The following is a 17,970-nucleotide window of genomic DNA, read 5'->3' as shown; positions in this document are numbered from 1 at the left end:
TTCCATTTTTCAGGTTCTTCACACCATTGACCTGCATTGGCACACTCAGGCTGGATTTGATTGGATGCCAGCCTTTAATTTCTGTGCACCTCCCTAGCCGACTCGCCACTTAAACATTATCCTCCTTGTCTCCATGAACATCCTGCTCTCTCTCTGGCTGTTTCTCTTGTTTTAAAAACCTGGGCCCACTGTGTCTGTGGTTTTGGCTTCCTCTCTTGAGTAACATGGTATATTTGCTTATCAAAATAATGTCTGTGCTGGGGCTGTAGCTCAGAGGCAAAGTGCTTGCCTAGCATGCGTGAGGCACTGGGTTTGATCCTCAGCACCACATAAAAATAAATAAAGGCATTCTGTCCATCTATAATAAAAATAAAAAATAAAAACTTTAAAAAAAAGTCTTTATCCCCTGTTCCTGTAGACAACAAGTTAAATTGATACTTTCCATTCCTCAGTAGTGATATGTTCCCAGCTTCCATGTAAGAGAAACTTGAGTGGCCCAGATGCTTTACATTCACCCTGAAGAAACTTTTCCTTCTGCTCTCAATTCCCAGCTGTGACACTAGTGCTTCTCACCCACTCTGTTGCCTGGGCCTGCCCCTTTCCATTGTCTCTGTTCAGAGATCTAGCATTCTCTATTCCCTGGTATTACATGTTCTCAAAGCTGGTCTTTAGTGATGCTCTTGTAATTTCTTTTATGTACATGTGCAAATAAAGCTCAGGAGGGACTCCATGATTTGTCTGAGAACATACAGTGAATTAGGGTCCACACTAGTGCTGCATCTCAGGCTTCTGACCTGGTTTGGTTGTAGTTTCTCCATCTGCAGCAGCCCTAACCTTCTCAGCATTCTCTGGGGGTATGTTAGCCAAAGGAGTGGCTGAATTTAGCTAAACAACACTTTTAGTTTTTGTTTTGCTTATGTGTTTATTTAATCTTGTCTAGTGAGGTACTTGTTTATAGTGGATTCTGTAGGCCGTGACGTGATATACTTTGAGGGCTGTTCATTCACACTGCCGTGAGGTAGTTTAACCTTGTTTCCTAACTTCAGATCATAGCATCCTAGGTGACCAACTTCTTACTTTGTCTGGAGGACTTTGTTCTTAGAGCTATGTATATTTTCCATTCAGTAGGTGTCACACCCATAGTGTCCTCCACCCCTATTCTCTGGTGCATGCTCACATAGAACCCTCTTGTGGTATTTCTTCTGTGATTCTTGCTGACCTGCAGCCCTTATTCCTGCTGTTCTATTTCTAGTCCGTTGCAGAGGCAAAGACTCCTGAGAAGCGGGCCTTACCATCCAAGCCCACCTCTGCCCCAGCCCTCAGACCTGGACCCAAGAGCACCCCAGCTGCTCCGAAAGCTACTGCAGCTGCCTCAGCTGCGCCAAGCAATAGAAGTCCCCCCATGCCACTGCCCAAACGGCCCACTAGTGAGTATTACCTGTGCCTCCTTCCCAGGAGAACCAGTGAGAAGGGGCCTTGTCCCCACACTAGCTACAGCTGGCACCACTGGCTGTGTGGACCTGCTTATGCCATTCCTCAGTGGGTGTACTGCTCAGTGGCAGCGTGATGGGCCTAGTTTCTTAACAGTTCTTGAGCATTGTGTGAGCTTAGCAGTTGCGTGTATTCAGAAAAATTTTGAGTGGAGGGTACTGTCATGAACTCCCAGGTAGAATTTATTGTTCCTTTCTTAGTGATTCCATAGCTCCCAGTATTTACTTACCATCAGCTTATACGATGAGAAGAAACAAGCAATTCAGGGCTGAGAGTGTAACTCAGTGATAGAGTGCTTGCCTAGCGTTTACAAGGCCCTTTGGTTTTTAGCACCACAAAAGAACAAAAAGAAAATAAAAGAACCCAGTGCAGTGGCAAATGCCTGTAATTCCAGTAACTTGGAAGGCTGCGTCAGGAAGATAACAAGCCTAGGCCACTTAGTGAGGACCTGTCTCAAAATTTAAAAAGAAAGGCTGGAGATGGAGCTCATGGCTTGCTTAGCATGTGTGAGGCCTGTAGTTTAATCTCAAGTACAACACACAGAGGAACACAGAGAAGAGAGAAAGAAAGGAAAGGAAAATTCAATTTTATATATTGATGACCTTCTTGTAAGACCATATTGAAGACATTGTCAGGACTTCAGAGAAGAATAAGACACAGTGCCTTACCTTCTGAACTACATGGAGTTGAGGACTTTACAGGACTATCTAATTTACTATTCTATTCCAGAGACTAGCACAGTCCCTGGCTCAAAGTGGACATTTAGTAATTGTTGAAAGTGATAAACCTCAGCATCAGGTGAGCCATTCAGTAGGTCAGTTGGTTAAATGTTTTATTAATGTTTGTGCAGCCATTAAGACTGAGGGGAAACCTGCAGAAGTGAAGAAGATGACTGCAAAGTCTGCACCAGGTAACATCCCACCCCCACTTGGATCCCCACCTCTCTGTATCTTTATGATTCCCCTTTGCTCTCCCCATGAACCCTTGCTACCTCTCACTCCTACCTTGCAGCTGACTTGAATCGTTCAAAGACCACCTCCACCAGTTCTGTGAAGAAAAATACCACTCCCACTGGGGCAGCACCTCCAACAGGGGTGGCTTCCACTCGAGTCAAGTCCACTCCCACACCTCCCCGGCCTTCTACAACTCCCATGGACAAGAAGCCCACCTTAGCCAAGCCCAGCTCCTCTGCCCCCAGGCTGAATCGCCTGGCCACCAATGCCTCTATCCCTGATCTGAAGAATGTCCGCTCCAAGGTCGGCTCCACAGAAAACATCAAGCATCAGCCTGGAGGTGGCCGGGTGAGTTCAGAGAGCTTAAGGTTCTTGGCATGCTAGCCCTTGCTTCTCCACTACCACACCCAGCCACCAAACAAGTGGGACTGTTAGGACATTGGATTCAGTGTCAGGGAATTTTAGCCTGGGCTCTGTAGTGGGCTTTACCCCAGCAGCAGGGAAGGGTGGACCCAGCTCTGAGCTTTCTTTTTGCATCTCAGTCAGAGGGGCTTCCAGTTCTTATGGTTGGGGTTTAGGTTTTTTGCTTGAAGGCAAAGGATTCTCCTGTTTTACAAAGGAAACAGAGGATCCCTCAGAGACCTTGAGGGTGAGAGACAATGATCTAAACCCAGGTTTTCCTGGTCTTACCCTGCACAATAAATGTTAGGCTAGGCAGAAGGCAGCCTGACTTGGGTGGAATCTGTCTGAAAGAGGACTGAGGTGACCTCTTGTGGCCAGGATGAGTTATGCTACAAGCCTCTGGCTTTCCAAAACAACAGGATTATGCTGGGAGTACAGTTAAGGAAAAAGATAGCACTTCATTTCAAGAATGTTCTGGTTGTGTGGATTCCAGAACTGTGTGTTAACTGTTAGCAAGCATGGGTGCTCAATGTGTGGAAAAGTTGATATCAGAAGTCCATTTGAGACTGTTCAAGTCCCTGGAATAGTAACCTCATCTCTTATATTCTTACTGGCACTTAAACTGTACCATCATCATCCAGGGTACGATACTTAAATTCCTTCAATTCAGAGCTTAAAAATTGAGGAAGGAGGGCTGGGGTTGTGGCTCAGTGGTAGAGTGCTCGCCTAGCTCCTAGGCTGTGCTTTTCCCTATCTTTTTGCTCTTCTTAGGTTCAGAAGATCTTGAATAACTTGGTCTGTGGATTGAATTATTTTCTATTCAATTATATCTGAAGAATATGACACTTCCCGTCACCTGTGGCCTGGCAGCTCACTTAGGGTGTATCAGAACATTAGATGGAAGGACATCATGATTTGAAAAAACACACCTCATACACATTCAGGAGAAAATCACTAATTTGGTGTTCTCAGCCTTCCTTTGTGCCTTTTTTCTCCGAAAGTGGCATCTTGATCTCTTCCTCTGGCTGAGATTTTGGCCTGCAGCTTTTCCACTCAGAAATCTCTGGCTTGGTGTAGCCCAGGAAACGTGTATGTTCTTTCTAGGAACAAAGGGGTGCTTCTACCTGGGGGCCTGGACTTGAGTTCCCTGCTGCCTTCTTTTCTTGGCATTTGGACTCTCATCCTCTTGGTTTGAAATTTGCCCTCCCTTTATCTCCATCCAGGCCAAAATAGAGAAAAAAACAGAGGCAGTGGCTACAACTCGAAAGCCTGAACCTAACGCAGTCACTAAAGCATCCAGCCCCATTGCAAGTGTGCAGAAACCGCCTGCTGGGAAAGTGAGTTCTGTTTAGACTTCCCTCTGGGGAAGTAAAGATGGTAACACTTTTCTTCCAGCATGAGTCATTTTCTCTTCTATTATACGTTTTTCCTGTCCTTGACTAGTTTCTACTTCTTTCCCATGTTCCTTCCTCTGCTTGATGACTCAGCCATCAGAAAGTTTTTTTTTTTTTTATTCCTGAAAGCTAAGAGAGTGGGAGCCCATTAGCCCCTTGAGGACTATCAGCTCAGCTGAATAGAATGGATTTAAATGCTTTCAGTCACTTCCTTCACGCTGACCTTGATCTGAAACCTATCCACTATGTGTAAAAACATACAGGACACCCAGGTTCTTTCTCATAAGACAGGGCACTGGTGATTTTCCAGTACCCAGAACTCTGCAGCCCATTCTCTAACTTGAATTAGAAGGCCTTTCTCATAAAACTGCTGAATGTGGAGATAGTTTCATTTGTCCTGATTCCTCAGGTAACCTCTTAACTGAAATTTGCGATGCTCATCCCCAGTAAAAACCCACCTACGTCTAAGGAATAACAGCATCTCCTGGAGGGTAGAGGTTCCTTCCTCTATCTCCACACCCTGGAAGCAGGCCCCTCCGACCTACTGTGGGTGGGCCTCTCTGGCCAATGGATGCCTGGGCTTCAGCCCTTAGGGACCAAAAAACTCATACAGTGCATGTGTAGTAGAGAGGAGGTAAAGAAGGTTGTATCATGGCTTCTGGTCCCTGGCTCAGACAAGAGCTCATTCAGAAGTAGTTTTCTAACCAATTATTCATCGGTAAAGTTGTGAAGAAGGAAGACTGGGGTTGTAGCTCAGTGGCAGAGCACCTTGCCTGGCATGGGCAAAGCCCTGGGTTCGATCCCCAGCACCACAAAACAAACAAAAACGGTTGTAAAGAAAGCAAGAAATGACAAGGTATGCTGCGACAACCTATACAGGTTCGAGTTTCTCGTGGTGGGTTTCTGTATTCTGTGGGGAACTCTGCAGTCTGGGGGCTGCACCATTTGCACAAACCCTCCAGCTCTGAAGCAAAGGAAGGAAGCTGGCAAGTATTCCTTGTTTTTGTTTTTTTTTTTCGGGGGTACTGGAGATTGAACTTAGGGGTACTTGACCACTGAGCCACATCCCCAGCCCTATTTTGTATTTTATTTAGGGACAGGGTCTCACGGAGTTGCTTAGGGCTTTGCTAAGTTGTTGAGGCTGGCTTTGAACTGGAGATCTCCTGCCTCAGCCTCCCGAGCTGCTGGGATTACAGGTGTATGCCACCCAGCAACTATTCCTTCTCAAGAAGGCCCAAGAAGAATTCTTTGTTACAAACCTGAGAGCCAACACCTGTGTTGCTCATTTCCAGGGAACCATTTATATACAACGCAGTGGAATTGTGCATCTTTAACAACCACCATTGAGCCTGTTCTCTTTGCACTTGAAACTCACAGGGCATAGGATTTAAGCATCTGGAAGATTCAAGAAACTGTTTTTACTCTCAAATCAAAAATAAGTCTAAACCTAAACCCCTGTTGCACTGTGTTTTCTCAAGCCCTTAGACAGATGGATTAAGTTTCTGCTGAAGCTGAAGTCTATGCTTCCCCAATGCCAATGTCCAAGTTTGTATACCCATCTTCATTCTTATATGAGTAGTGTCTTTCCTTCTGTTAGTATCAGATCTGTGCCCTGGTAGCCAGCTGCCAGTGCTCGTCAGAGCACTCTTTGCTTCCAAGGGTGAGTCTGGCTGTAGTAATTCCAGGGCTCAGATTCAAGGGGTGAGCAAGTCCAGAGGATCAGGACTCTGACAGAGTAGAACCAGTGACAGTATGCCCAGCTCATGGGGAAGGGGCATGCCAAGAAGATGGATGGGTGGGTGTGGGCATAAGGGGCCTGCTGCTGTCTGGGCATTGGGAGCCACAGCCCAGCTCTATAACAACCACGTAGTGCTTGTGCAACAACTGCTTATGTCCGCGTGTTGTTTGTTCACCTTTTCACTCTCTTTCTTGCTCTTTCTAATCCCTTTCCTGTGCTTTTCCACACTGTTTTGCCGAAGGTGGGGGCAGAGGTTTAACAGTAACTCTGTTGCTCATTGTGATCATATGTGGACTCACAGCCTGCCTTGTGTCAGATCTAACCAGCCCTCTCCCTTTGTGTTGTTTTTTTCTGTTCTCTAACACTCCAGGTCCAGATAGTCTCCAAAAAAGTGAGCTACAGCCATATTCAGTCCAAGTGTGGTTCCAAGGACAATATTAAGCATGTCCCTGGAGGTGGTAATGTAAGTATAAGCTCTGGCCAGTTGGTATCTGAGACATAGCCCACTGTGGGGATCCCTGGGGAAGATTCAAGAAACTGTTTTTACCCTTGAATCAAAAATAAGTCTAGACTAAACCTAAGGACCCCCTGCTCTTACAGACAGGACCACAGTGGCCTGGCCTGGGGCTTTCTGCAAGAAGCAGTCCAGCCAATTGAGGGGAAACCTCAGGGCTCAGAAGTGTTTGGACTGGGTGTGTCCCAAAACATCATCCAGTGACATTCATGTGTCTCTTCTCACTCCAGTGGGTGAGAGGCTCTGGGTTTTTCCTCCACCTATGTCAGAGACCTAGTGTGAGGGGAATAGGCCTATTGACTCTATTGTATTTGTGCCTGGGATGCACAGGTCTGTGTACGTTTGTAGCTCCTGGGGAGTACCTACGCTGAGACAGGTATCCAGATCTTTACAAGGTCCATTCTTGAATCCTTGTCATTATAAAATCAGAGAATTAACATTTTCCTCCTACTCCTTCTCTGCTTTTTCATTTCTTTTATTATTCTACCTTCTCTCTTTATTTCCCTTCCTTTTAGAACTCTTCTTTCACTACCTTCTTTTCCCTTTTCACTTTCTACTCTTTCCTCCCATTTTTTTCTTTTCTAATCCCTTCCTTCTTTCGGTCAACTTTTTCTGCCTTTTCTTTTTGTCGTCCTTTCCTCTGTTCCATCAGAATACCTACCTTTTATCTTCTGCTGTCCTGTGCCAGCACTGTGATCTATGTTAGGGTCATAGGTGATTCCATGTACAAGGGAGCTTCTGATGCAGGGAGATGCTGGGCAGTCTCATTTAGTATGTGAAGAAAATGCTGTGTGTTTTTCACTTCTCCCTGTGACAGTGCCTAGTTAAGCAGGATTCTGCAGGGCGGTGCCAGGGGCATGTCATGGAGCCATCCGCGGGTAGCCCTGCCCTCTCAGTTTCTCTTGTGTTCATTCGGTTCCTTCTCTTTACTGACCTGAGCTGGGTTAAGTTCTGTCCTGCTTCCCCTTTCCTTTTCCCACTCTGTGCCCTGCTCCTCTAATTATACCCATGGCCTACAAACAGCCACCAGCAGTTTTATTATGAGAAATGTGTCCCTAAAGCATTCCTTCTTGTCCCTGGCAATGCTCCCTGTCACAGGCTCCTCCTAGTCTTTTCTTCCTCAGCAACTCTTCCTGGTCTAGACTGAAGCAGTCTTTGACCAGACAGAGCCTGGCCAGCTGGTGTTGGCCACACATTAACCAACCTCGGGGTGGAGTCAGCTGTAGTGGCTGAATCTTTGAAAGGCAGTTTGTGCTTGAAGTGGGAGAGAATCAGCCTAGGAGCCCCACCCCCACCCCCAGATAGGCATTGACACTAGCTTTTCCTCTTGGGTTCTTTGCCTGGGTAGAAACAGACCAAATAGTTATCCCAGTGAAATTGGTTCTCGTGTGCATGAGATGTGGACATTCATTTATACAAAATAAGAGCTCTGAGAGCAGTTATCAGTTAGTCAGCACCATGCTATATGTCCATGCTATATGTCCACGACTTCAAACAAGAGTTTTTTTGAGGGTAATTGTGCTATTTTATTTTTGTTTTGGTAGTGGTAACAGTCCTTTTTGTTTTTTAAGACAATGTCTTCCTGAGTTGCTTAGGCCCTCATTAAGTTGTGAGGCTGCCCTCAAACTTGGATCTTCCTGCCTCACTTCCTGAGTTGCTGGGATTACAGGTGTGGCTGAATGTGCTGTTGTAAAGCATTTTCATTTTAGGAGGCTTCCTTAGAGAGTATTGGGAAACTGCTTGTGAGCAGTGTCTCCAGGTGAGATGATGAAGGTGAATACACTGGTCACCAAGGACAGTAGAGTCCTTAGTTCCTCTACAGCTTTCTTTAGCCCCTCCTTAATGCCACCCTAAACAAACATGTCATTTAAAAATGGTGGACTCACCGTGTAGTCCTAACAGTATGTTCCCAATAATAAACATACCCACAAGCACGGCGCAGTGGTGCATGCCTGTAATCCTAGCAGCTTGGGAGGCTGAGGCTGAGGATCCAAGTTCAAAGCCAGCCTCAGCAACTTAGCAAGGCCCTTAGCAACTCAGTGAGACCCTGTCTCTAAATAAAATGTACAAAAAAGGGCTGGGGATATGGCTCAGTGGTTGAGCACTTCTGGGTTCAATCCTCAGTACAAAAAAAAAACAACATACACACACATACATAGAGTTACTGCCACAATGAGAGACTTGGAGCAAGATTCCAGTTAGTCCTCCTCACTACAAACAAATATCCCTTGATGAGAGCCAGGGGACTTCAGGGGAAGGGAGAACGTGATGTGTTCATGTATTGAATATACCATCCTTCTTCTGTGGATGTTCCCAGTTTAAGATCTTATGGCAGCCTTGGTTCCATTTCACCCTTAGGCAGAAAATGGGTGCCCAGACCTGTTGGCAGCTGACTTCCACAGCATACTCTGGGATCTGTGTTAGGCCTGCAGATTCTCACAGAGTGGTGCATCCTGAGGAAACATACAGATAGAAAGAGGGGCAGTGGATGCCGTGGCATATGAAGAAGGTGTCCTTCAAAAGACAGACATGGCTTTGCTGGCTGTCAGGCTTCCCTAAGGAGGGCATACTTGGGCCACCCTGGGAAGGAGGCATACATCTTAGGCTAGAAAGAATACATGGTTTGGAAGCTAGAGCACAAGGTAGAGGTGAGTAGCCAGGGAAGGAGAGGAGCTGTATCTTAGAGGTGGTGGACCTTGTTAACTAAATGGGCTAAGTTAAGCTTTTTAAAACTTTTTATGGAAAATTTTTATATTTTATTATTTTTGAATCCAGGAACACTTTACCACAGAGCCACGCCCCTATCCTTATTTTAGTTTTTATTTTGAGACAGGGTCTTGCTAAATTGCTGAGGCTAACCTCGAACTCTTAATCTTCCTGTCTCAGCCTCCTGTGTAACTTGGACTACAGTTGTACACCACTACACTTGGAAATTTTCAAACATACAAAAATAGAAAAAAAAAAAAAGGCAAAATGAGCTTGATATACAAGTTAGGCTTTGTTTAGTGTTTTCATGGCCAACACTGGGTGACTGGTGTTTGCCCACCCTAGTTATTTGGATGCCAATCCTAGATATATCGCTCAACTTAAAATATTTTATTGTATAAGTTTAAAAGATAAGGACTCCTAGGGCTGGTTTGTGGCTCAGTGGTAGATCATTTGCCCAGTATGTACAAAGCACTGGGTTTGATTTGCAGCACTGCATATAAATAAATGAATAAAATAAAGGTTTACTAACAACTAAAAAAAATATTTAAAAAAGATAAGGACTCCTTAGGCTATATTGAGATAAATGGGGCATCATGGTATATACCATAATTCCAGAGACTCAGAAGGCTGGGGCAGGAAGATCACACTTTCAAGGCCAGCTTCAGCAATGTAGTGAGACCCTCAGCAACTTAGCCAGACCCTGTTTCAAAATAAAAATAAAAGAATGCCCCTGGGTTCAATCACCAGTACCCTCCCTAAAAAGAATGCCTCTGTCCCTCCTGTGAAGACCAAGAGTGGGGAGCTATGTGAATGTGGACTCCATGGCCCTCTCTCTGAGTTGGCCGTGTCTGCCCCTGACAAATATAAACAAGAGACTTTTTTCCAACCCAGACAAAGTATTTACTGCCGTGATTTAGCCACCAACTCCATAGCTGGGGAGTTTCACCTCCTGGGAGCACATATTTAGGGGGGAGTGCATAGAATGTGTCATAAACCCCATCCTCGTTGGAGATATGAATATATATAAATATCTGTGGAATGAACCATGGCCCAAAGAGAAAAGAAGAATTTTTTTAATCTGGGCAAAACTTCAGCTTTTGGGGAAAGATAAGTAAAGTAGAGGCTGTGTGTTTGCGCAGTGGCTGCTTCTCTGTATTTGATGTGGCATGGGTGAAGTAGTAACTCTACAGTTCACATTGGTGACCCTTCAGAGACGGTGTGTGGAGAGAGGGAGTGAGGCTAGAACCGGGGAAGGCTGTGGAGAAGGGTGGAAAGGAGAATGTGATGGCCTACAAGGGGAGGAAAAACACGAGCAGAGCTCCAGAGGCAAGGGCAAGAAGAGCTCAGGCAAGCGACCATACAGGTAGTGACTGCTAGACCCCAGGCTGTGGGTAGAAGTATAAAAATACAGCAGTCACCGTGTCTTTCCTCCTGGAACACAGTGGAGGACATGCTTCCTGACACTGAAGAAAGAAAGACAAGCCCTAAGAAAGTAGCTACCTGTCTAACAGATTGTTCAACCAAGATGGTGTGGCACCTGCTTGCAGAGTCCAGAGGGCCACTGCATGAAAGAATTGATCATATTGGAAAACCAGGCTCTTCTTCAGTCCTGGGGCCACTCTGAGAAACCCTGAACTCCTCGTCAAGGAACATTGAAAGTACTCCTTGTCTGTTAATATTGTTTCCTATATTGACTCAAAGATGTGCCATCAGTCCCAGTACTGAGATGCTTTTCCAAGGCTCCTGATGGACAGGCATGGATAAAAGTCTGATGACCATCTTAAAAGCAGAACCAAGTGTAGAGGACATCCAAACCAGTCTCCAACCCAGGGCACATCTGTTCCGTGATTCATTTGGGATGAATAACTTTATAAGGCACTTCATCCTTTCAATTATTTACCAAACATGGACAGATAATCAGCTGAGTAATAGACCCTGTGTGGAGGCTTGCATGGAGCAGAAAACATATCAAGCATAGCACAGCATCTCAAAAACAAGCAACAACAGTAACAACAACAACAAAAATAAATACCTGAAAACAGTCTCAGTCTTTGACCATGTGGCCAATCTTCTGGGAATCTTGCCCAAAGGAGATATCAAGAGTCACAAACACTTTGCATTTGCAAAGATATTAACTGCTGCCATGTTTATAGAAGTGGAAAATAGGCAGTGGCCTAAATGGTCAATATTAGGAATAGGGTTCAGTTTACACAGCATGTTACAGCTTTTTCCATGGCATTTCTTTGCATTTACTATCTTTCTTGGGAAACTACTGACGACACAGAGTTGGTACTTGCAGAATCATATGGGGTTGTTTGTCAGCTGCAGGGAAGTGCATTGCAAAGAACTGGAAGGAAGTATGCCAAAATGTTACTCCGGTTCTCTGGGTGAGGAATAGATGGGTAAGATTTTGAGGTGAAACAAAAGGAACATTTCAAGAGAGTCTTAATGTTGGCTTTTGAGCCAACATTTAGGAAGTAGAGCCATTTGAAGGGTGCCCAAATGGTCTGCAGGGAAAACTGAACATGTTTCTGTGTTAGAGAGAGACAAAAAAAAAAAAAAAACAGTAGTCTGGTCTCTGGGATGTGATCAGAGATGAAGAGCAGGGCACCAGGATAAATTGAAGGCTCTTTTAAGCACTTTGGGACCCTGTCCTTGAATAGACAGCCGGGGATTTACAACGGCGGGGGCGGGGGGGGGGGGGACCCTTGGCTGTGGGAAGATGATGAGGGCAGTATGGGTTTGGCCCTAACATCATACCCTCTCTCTGAGGTAGTAATTTCTTCCTTTTCTTCTCCCTAGGTTCAGATTCAGAACAAGAAAGTGGACATCTCTAAGGTCTCTTCCAAGTGTGGGTCCAAGGCTAACATCAAACACAAGCCTGGTGAGTGGAATCTTTGTGCCCACGGACACTCTCCAAGCAGATGGTCCTGCCATGGGTCTGCTGCTGCCTCTGGCTGGGGAGGTTTCCCGCGATGAAGACTCACGGAGCCAACTAAATATTCTCATCCTGTCCCTGTCATTCACTAACTTGGTGGCGACTTTGAGCAAGGGACTTCTCTTTACCATCAGCTTTAGTGCCTGCCTCAGAAGGGATTATCAGAACCCCTGATAGAACATTCATGTCAATTCATGGAGGCTCTAGCTGAGAAATGCCACCTGGAAGGGTTAGGTCAAGGGAGTTACCACCCTGTCAAGAGAATCACAGGCACTGTTGTCTGGGCCACTGTAGTGAGTTCGCCCTGCAGTCTGTGTTCTGCATGCCAAGCACCAGGCCTGGTCAGAGCTGTACAGGCTGCAGCCTGGCACTGTGGGTGTGGATGAGGATGGCTGTCCCTCCCTGATGGAGAGTATCTCAACCCTACTCAGTAAGAATAGCCCTATTATGGGACTGGGGTTATTTATGGCTCAGTGGTAGAGTGCTCGTCTTGCATGGGTGCAGCACTGGGTTCAATCCTCAGCACCACATAAAAAAATAAATAAATAAAGTAAAGGTATTGGGTCCGTCCACAACGAAACACACACACACACACACACACACACACACATTTTTTTTTTCTTTTTAAGAAAAAAAGAATAGCCCTATTATGACAAGCCTGTTCATGGGGCCTCCTCAGAGCCACCCAGGAGCAGGTTACATTTTCTCCATTTCTAGACTGGGCACATAGCTAGATTGCTGTTTCAGTTCTCCACCTGCTTAAGTGATCAATTCCTTTCTGATTCCAGGTGGGGGAGATGTCAAGATTGAAAGTCAGAAGTTGAACTTCAAGGAGAAGGCCCAGGCCAAGGTGGGATCCCTGGATAACGTGGGCCACCTGCCTGCGGGAGGTGCTGTGAAGGTAGCGAGTGGGTCACTGAGGGAACAAAGCTGGGGAGGGGGGTGACTGTGCAGCTAGGATCAGGGTCCAGGCAGGTGGGCACCTGTCACCGCCCCTCAGTCTCTTCAGGAGTCATATCTTCACCTACACTATTGCTGTTTTCCCATCATCCACCATCAGTCCTGAGCAAGGCAGGAGAGGTGAAGAGGCCCAGCCACCTCTCACCTGTCAGCTGGTGGCAGAACCTTGCCCATGGGAGCTGTGGCCTGCCTTATGGAGCCCAACCCAGCCGTTTTCACATGACACACAGTTGCCTGCTTGTCTTATGGAGGGGGATGCGGTATCTGCTCCATGTCAGGTTCTATTCTTGGCCTGGGTGCAAGAGTCTGCGTTTCCAGCTGCCAGTGACAGCAGATCTGGCGTGACCTTGGACCCTGCCTCTGGATGGTCTGCTCAGGTCACCTACCCAGGGCTCTGGGAGAGAACTCAGGTGGCAAATCTCCCTTCTTCAGCACTGGCCAGGCCTCTTCTCCCTTCCTGCCCTCTCCTTTCTCCTCCCTCCCTCCTTCCACTGTTCCATGAGACACTATGTGTGCCCTAGATGGTGTCTGTCCTTTGTTCCAAGACATGGGTGGATGGGGGACCTTGGGAGCAGTGTCCTGCAGGCTTCCAAGCAGGAGGATGCTGCCTCGATTCAGGGAAAGCAGAGCAAAGGGCAGGGGTGAGAGTGACGGCTCTGGCCATCCCTCCCTCTGTGTCTGCGAGCCTGTGCTGGTCCATGCCCAGCCCACCCTTCCTTCCTTTCCATCCAGATTCCAGGCCCACTCGGGTTCAGTGAACATTTCGGGGGAGGGTCCTTGCTGAGGATGCTGTTCCAGTCTTCTTCTGAACCAAGTCTGTCTCAGTGGGACATTAATTGAGGTTTGGCCTCTTGTTCAAGGCCACATAGCCAGCAAATGTAGACTATTATTCACATTTGGGTCTTTCTGACCGTAAGCCTTATGTTTTTTTTTTTTAATTCAGTTGTATCCCTTTATTATTTCTGGCATTATTTTTCTAACATGTGGACCTGTTTTTTTCTCTGTTGTGATTAAAAACCAAATAGAAGTCTCCATTGTCACTTTTTGGGCACTCTGGGACACCAGTGTTCAAGCTCACTGGTGCCTCCCACTGTTGTTCCCTCTTTTGTACTTTATCCCCACCAAGTGTTCAGTGTCCCCCAGATTTCCTCTTTCTATGATGCTGTTCGAGTCCCCAAAGCCTCCCTGGCTCACACTTCCTTGTGTCCAAGGGCCCCAGAATGTGCCCAACACAGAAGAGGCTGTATATCAGGGGATGTGACCACATAAATGAGCAGGCAGGTCCCGATGGGCTGCTGAGCACCCTCCTGTGCATGCTATGCAGGGCTGGTCTGGGATTGTGGAGGATCAGAGGTGGCAATGCAGTATCCCCTCTTCCCAACCAAGTCCAGGCCCAAGCTCCAGGTCACCCTTTCCGGCTTGCTGCTGTTTGTCCTGATAACCCTTTTTATTTGATGCTGGCCTTAGTGGGAAGTCTAGCCTCAGAGAGGCTTCATAAGGCCCTGTGCTCCACAGAGGGGCTCCCAGGGCATATCACCAGACCGCTGGGTTGGGTGGGGAGCGGCGGGCAACCATCCAGATTCTCCAGGTAACTGTGCCTTGAGCTTGAACCAGTGGGTGCCGGGCAGTGGGGCTGTGTGTGAGACCCTCCACCATCACCCATCTCACTCCCTCCCCAACTGACCCCACATTGTCTCCCCCACTGTTTCATTGTAGACTGAGGGCGGTGGCAGCGAGGCCCCTCCGTGTGCGGGCCCCCCCGCTGGGGAGGAGCCGGCCATCTCTGAGGCAGCACCTGGAGCTGGCGCCCCCACTTCAGCCAGTGGCCTCAGTGGCCACACCACCCTGTCGGGGGGTGGTGACCAAAGGGAGGCCCAGACCTTGGACTGCCAGATCCAGGAGACAAGTAAGTGGCTGGGCTCGGCCTGAGGGCCTGCCAGGGGCCCTGCCACTGGCTGAAAATTGAAAGTCCTTTGTTTTTTGACTAGAGTGTGGCCTAAATTTTAACACAGTAACCTTTTATTTTCCAGGCATCTAATGATGACATTCTGGTCTCGTCTTCCGTCTCCCCTGTGTTCCTCCTCTTGTCTCCCCCATTACCCTCCCCCTTCCCTCCTCCCGTGTCACTGCAGATTGAGACCTACAGGCTGACGTTCCGGGCAAACGCCAGGGCCCGCACCGACCATGGGGCCGACATTGTCTCCCGGCCCCCCCACTTCCCTGGCGGCCCCAGCTTAGGCTCCCGGGCCCTTGGCTCCCTTTCCCGGGCTATGTACTAGACCCATGAGCACCTGGGTGCTAGGCAGCCCTCTAGGCCCCTGCCCTCCTGCGTCGCTTGCCCAGGGCAGCAGCAGTTCTGCCCACACACCTCCTTCCGCTCTCTCCCAGGGCCCAGCTCCTGGGTTCGCTCCTGTCCATCACTGCACCACTACTCCATGGAGAAGGTGGGAGGGGAATGGGGTGGGTTGGGGTCCCATGGGATCTAGGAGGGGGAACCGGATTCCAACCTCCTTTGTTTGGGTTTTCTGGACCAAACCCAAAAGAAACTGACATACCGTCCCGTCCCTTCTCCTTTGGTCAACCTGGAGGGAAGAGTAGAGGTGGATTCTGTGATGGCTGGGCACTGACTGCATCCTCTGGAGTCTGCTAAGCCACTGCCTCTCCCTTTGACCCCCACAATGGCACCTACCATGCAGGTGGTGCCTGCCCTCTTGCTGCCCTGCCCCAAGTTAGTTAGGGGTTGGTGCTGCCTGTCCCGCTGCTTACCATACCTGCCTAGCTGCTGTCACACTTTTTATTCTTTTTCCTAGTAACCTATAAATTGGTGGAGTAGTTTTGCAGGTTGAAGCCATGTGTAAATGAGAGTCCTCAGTAGGTGTTAAAGGAAACAGGGAGGGGAGATGATCCTAAGCCTCCACCCAGGAGGATATCAGGTGTTGGGGGCGCTCAGGGCCCTTGAGACACTGTGGGCAGGGAAGTGAGGTGTGGTGCTGCGGCCTGGTGAACAGGGCAGGCATACTTGGGCTAGTCAGTGTGGACTGGTTGTGTTGGTGTTTTGTGTGTATGCTGCTTTTCTTTTCTAACCAAGAGGCTGGTTTTGGCATCTGTCTTGTTCCCTGGGATCTGGTGGTCAGCTGTGGAATGCAAAGCTAATGCTGGAGAAACAGGAAAAAAGTCATGGAGGTCAAAATCCTTTAGGTCTAGGACACTCAAGCCCTCATGTCCAGGGAAGCCTGAGATGTCCAAAGCTCATATGGACAGTGGGGAATCAGGTCTGAAAATTTAAAAAGTAAAAGGCATGAGAATGAGCCATTCCACTTCCCTTCTAACCTGACTGGAGAGGAGCGGGGAGAGGCTGGAGAGGCCAGCCTGTGGAGGGGTGGCCAACCCAGCTGGGCCCACCTGTGGGATGGCTGCAGTGAGGAGAAATCCCGGGAATTGTATTGACATGATTCTTATTGCACTTGTATTTTTTGTATTAAAAGTTTGCATGGTTTCTAATAAAGGATTAAAACATAAGTTTGTAGTGAGATGGCCTGGGCTTTTCCACGGGTTTCTCCTCTGGGGGGCATTTTCTGCTGTGCAGACTTGCCTCAGGAGGCTGGCCCAGACTTGGCCCCTCTGGCCCTGATCTTGAACTCCACAGTCTCCACCTGTGCTCCTCACATCCCCTTAGGTTCAAATCGAATTTTATCTGCACGTAGAGGGAGTGAGTTGCTGGGCCTGACGATCCTCTCCAATTCTGAGGCAGCTGTGTCTTTGGGAAAGCTTGACATCAGATCCTCAGCTTCCCGAGCACATGCCAAGAAATTGCACAGGCCTAGTGGAGAAAGTGTAGCCCAAGGCATGAAGGTGGAATTTCTTCCCCAGCTGTCTGCTGAGTGCTCTAAATGTGCCAGGGGCTGTAGGACACCAGTGTTTTCTCAAAAAGATGAAATTGGGGTGAAGGAAGTGATGCGTGCTGGGCCTGAAGGTACCTGGGACCTTGAGGATGCTGAGGTTGACAACAGCCTCTGGGTCCTTTTAATCCCTTTCATCAAGGATTGGGGAGGAGGCAGACCAACTGGAGAGCTCTCTAGGTAGGACACATGAGTAGTCAGTGTTCCTGTTTGGTCCCAGCTCCCTTGAAGAATCCTACAAGCCGGAGAACCTGAGAAGGCTGGCCTGACAAGATGGGGACCAGAGGCCCCTGTGTGATGTGTACTACTACTCTGCAACCATCTAGGGATGGGACAGTTCTGGAATACTTTCCAATTTGCTTATGGCTCAGCCATTACCCCTGTCTGTGTTGTATTGATTTTAAGAGTAAATAAAGCTGCGTGATGTCCCACCAAATAGGTCTCGTGTTGCTTGTCTTGGTTTGTACCCAATGCCCATCTCATCCCATGTCAAGGTCCTGATGTGCAATGCACTCTGTCCCCTTTGCATGGTTTCTAATAAAGGATTAAAACATACATTTGCAGTGAAGTGGCCTGGGCGTTTCCACGGATTTGCTCTGTGCTTGCAACAGGGTTGCCATACCACCCAAGGAGGTGCCTGGGAAGGAGCTGCTCAACACTCTAAACCTACAAGTACAGTGACCATCTGACAAACTCCCCATAGTGTGGGTACTCCTACGATCAGGAGTCAATAGTGGGTCTCCCCAAGCAGTTAGAGCTGATTGACAGCACTGACTGGGAGCTCATCTTGAGAGCACCAAGCCCTAAAAGACAGTTCCCAAGACTTGAACCACAGCCAGCCTGCCCCTGTAAACATCTTTGAGCCTCACCCTTCCATACCTTTTTCTTGGTATAGGGACTGAGCCCAGGGGCACTTAACCACTGCGCCACATCCCCAGCGCCCCCCACCCCCCCTTTTTTCCCCAAATTTTG

The 17,970-nt window shown here is 47.9% G+C and overlaps 1 protein-coding gene across 9 annotated transcripts in view; it reads left to right on the top strand.

The window, feature by feature from the left end:
* Map4 (microtubule associated protein 4) overlaps positions 1–15,238 on the top strand; it is a 163,494-nt gene extending 148,256 nt beyond the window's left edge. For 4 of the 9 annotated variants that reach the window (XM_027932117.2, XM_027932114.2, XM_027932119.2 and 1 more), the window contains 9 exons: positions 1,253–1,427; positions 2,342–2,401; positions 2,503–2,792; positions 4,070–4,183; positions 6,349–6,441; positions 12,004–12,085; positions 12,928–13,040; positions 14,816–15,005; positions 15,130–15,238. In XM_027932117.2, the coding sequence (XP_027787918.1) occupies positions 1,253–1,427; positions 2,342–2,401; positions 2,503–2,792; positions 4,070–4,183; positions 6,349–6,441; positions 12,004–12,085; positions 12,928–13,040; positions 14,816–15,005; positions 15,130–15,137 (1,125 nt within the window). In that variant the 3' untranslated portion in view covers positions 15,138–15,238. The other 5 variants (XM_071600671.1, XM_071600666.1, XM_071600661.1 and 2 more) reach the window with 2 other exon arrangements.
* Positions 15,239–17,970: the final 2,732 nt, after the last annotated feature.

This window comes from Marmota flaviventris, chromosome 1 (assembly GCF_047511675.1).
Source record: "Marmota flaviventris isolate mMarFla1 chromosome 1, mMarFla1.hap1, whole genome shotgun sequence".
Classification (NCBI taxonomy): domain Eukaryota; kingdom Metazoa; phylum Chordata; class Mammalia; order Rodentia; family Sciuridae; genus Marmota; species Marmota flaviventris.
Note: the sequence above shows the minus strand (reverse complement) of the source record. Positions and strands in the feature narration are given on the sequence as shown.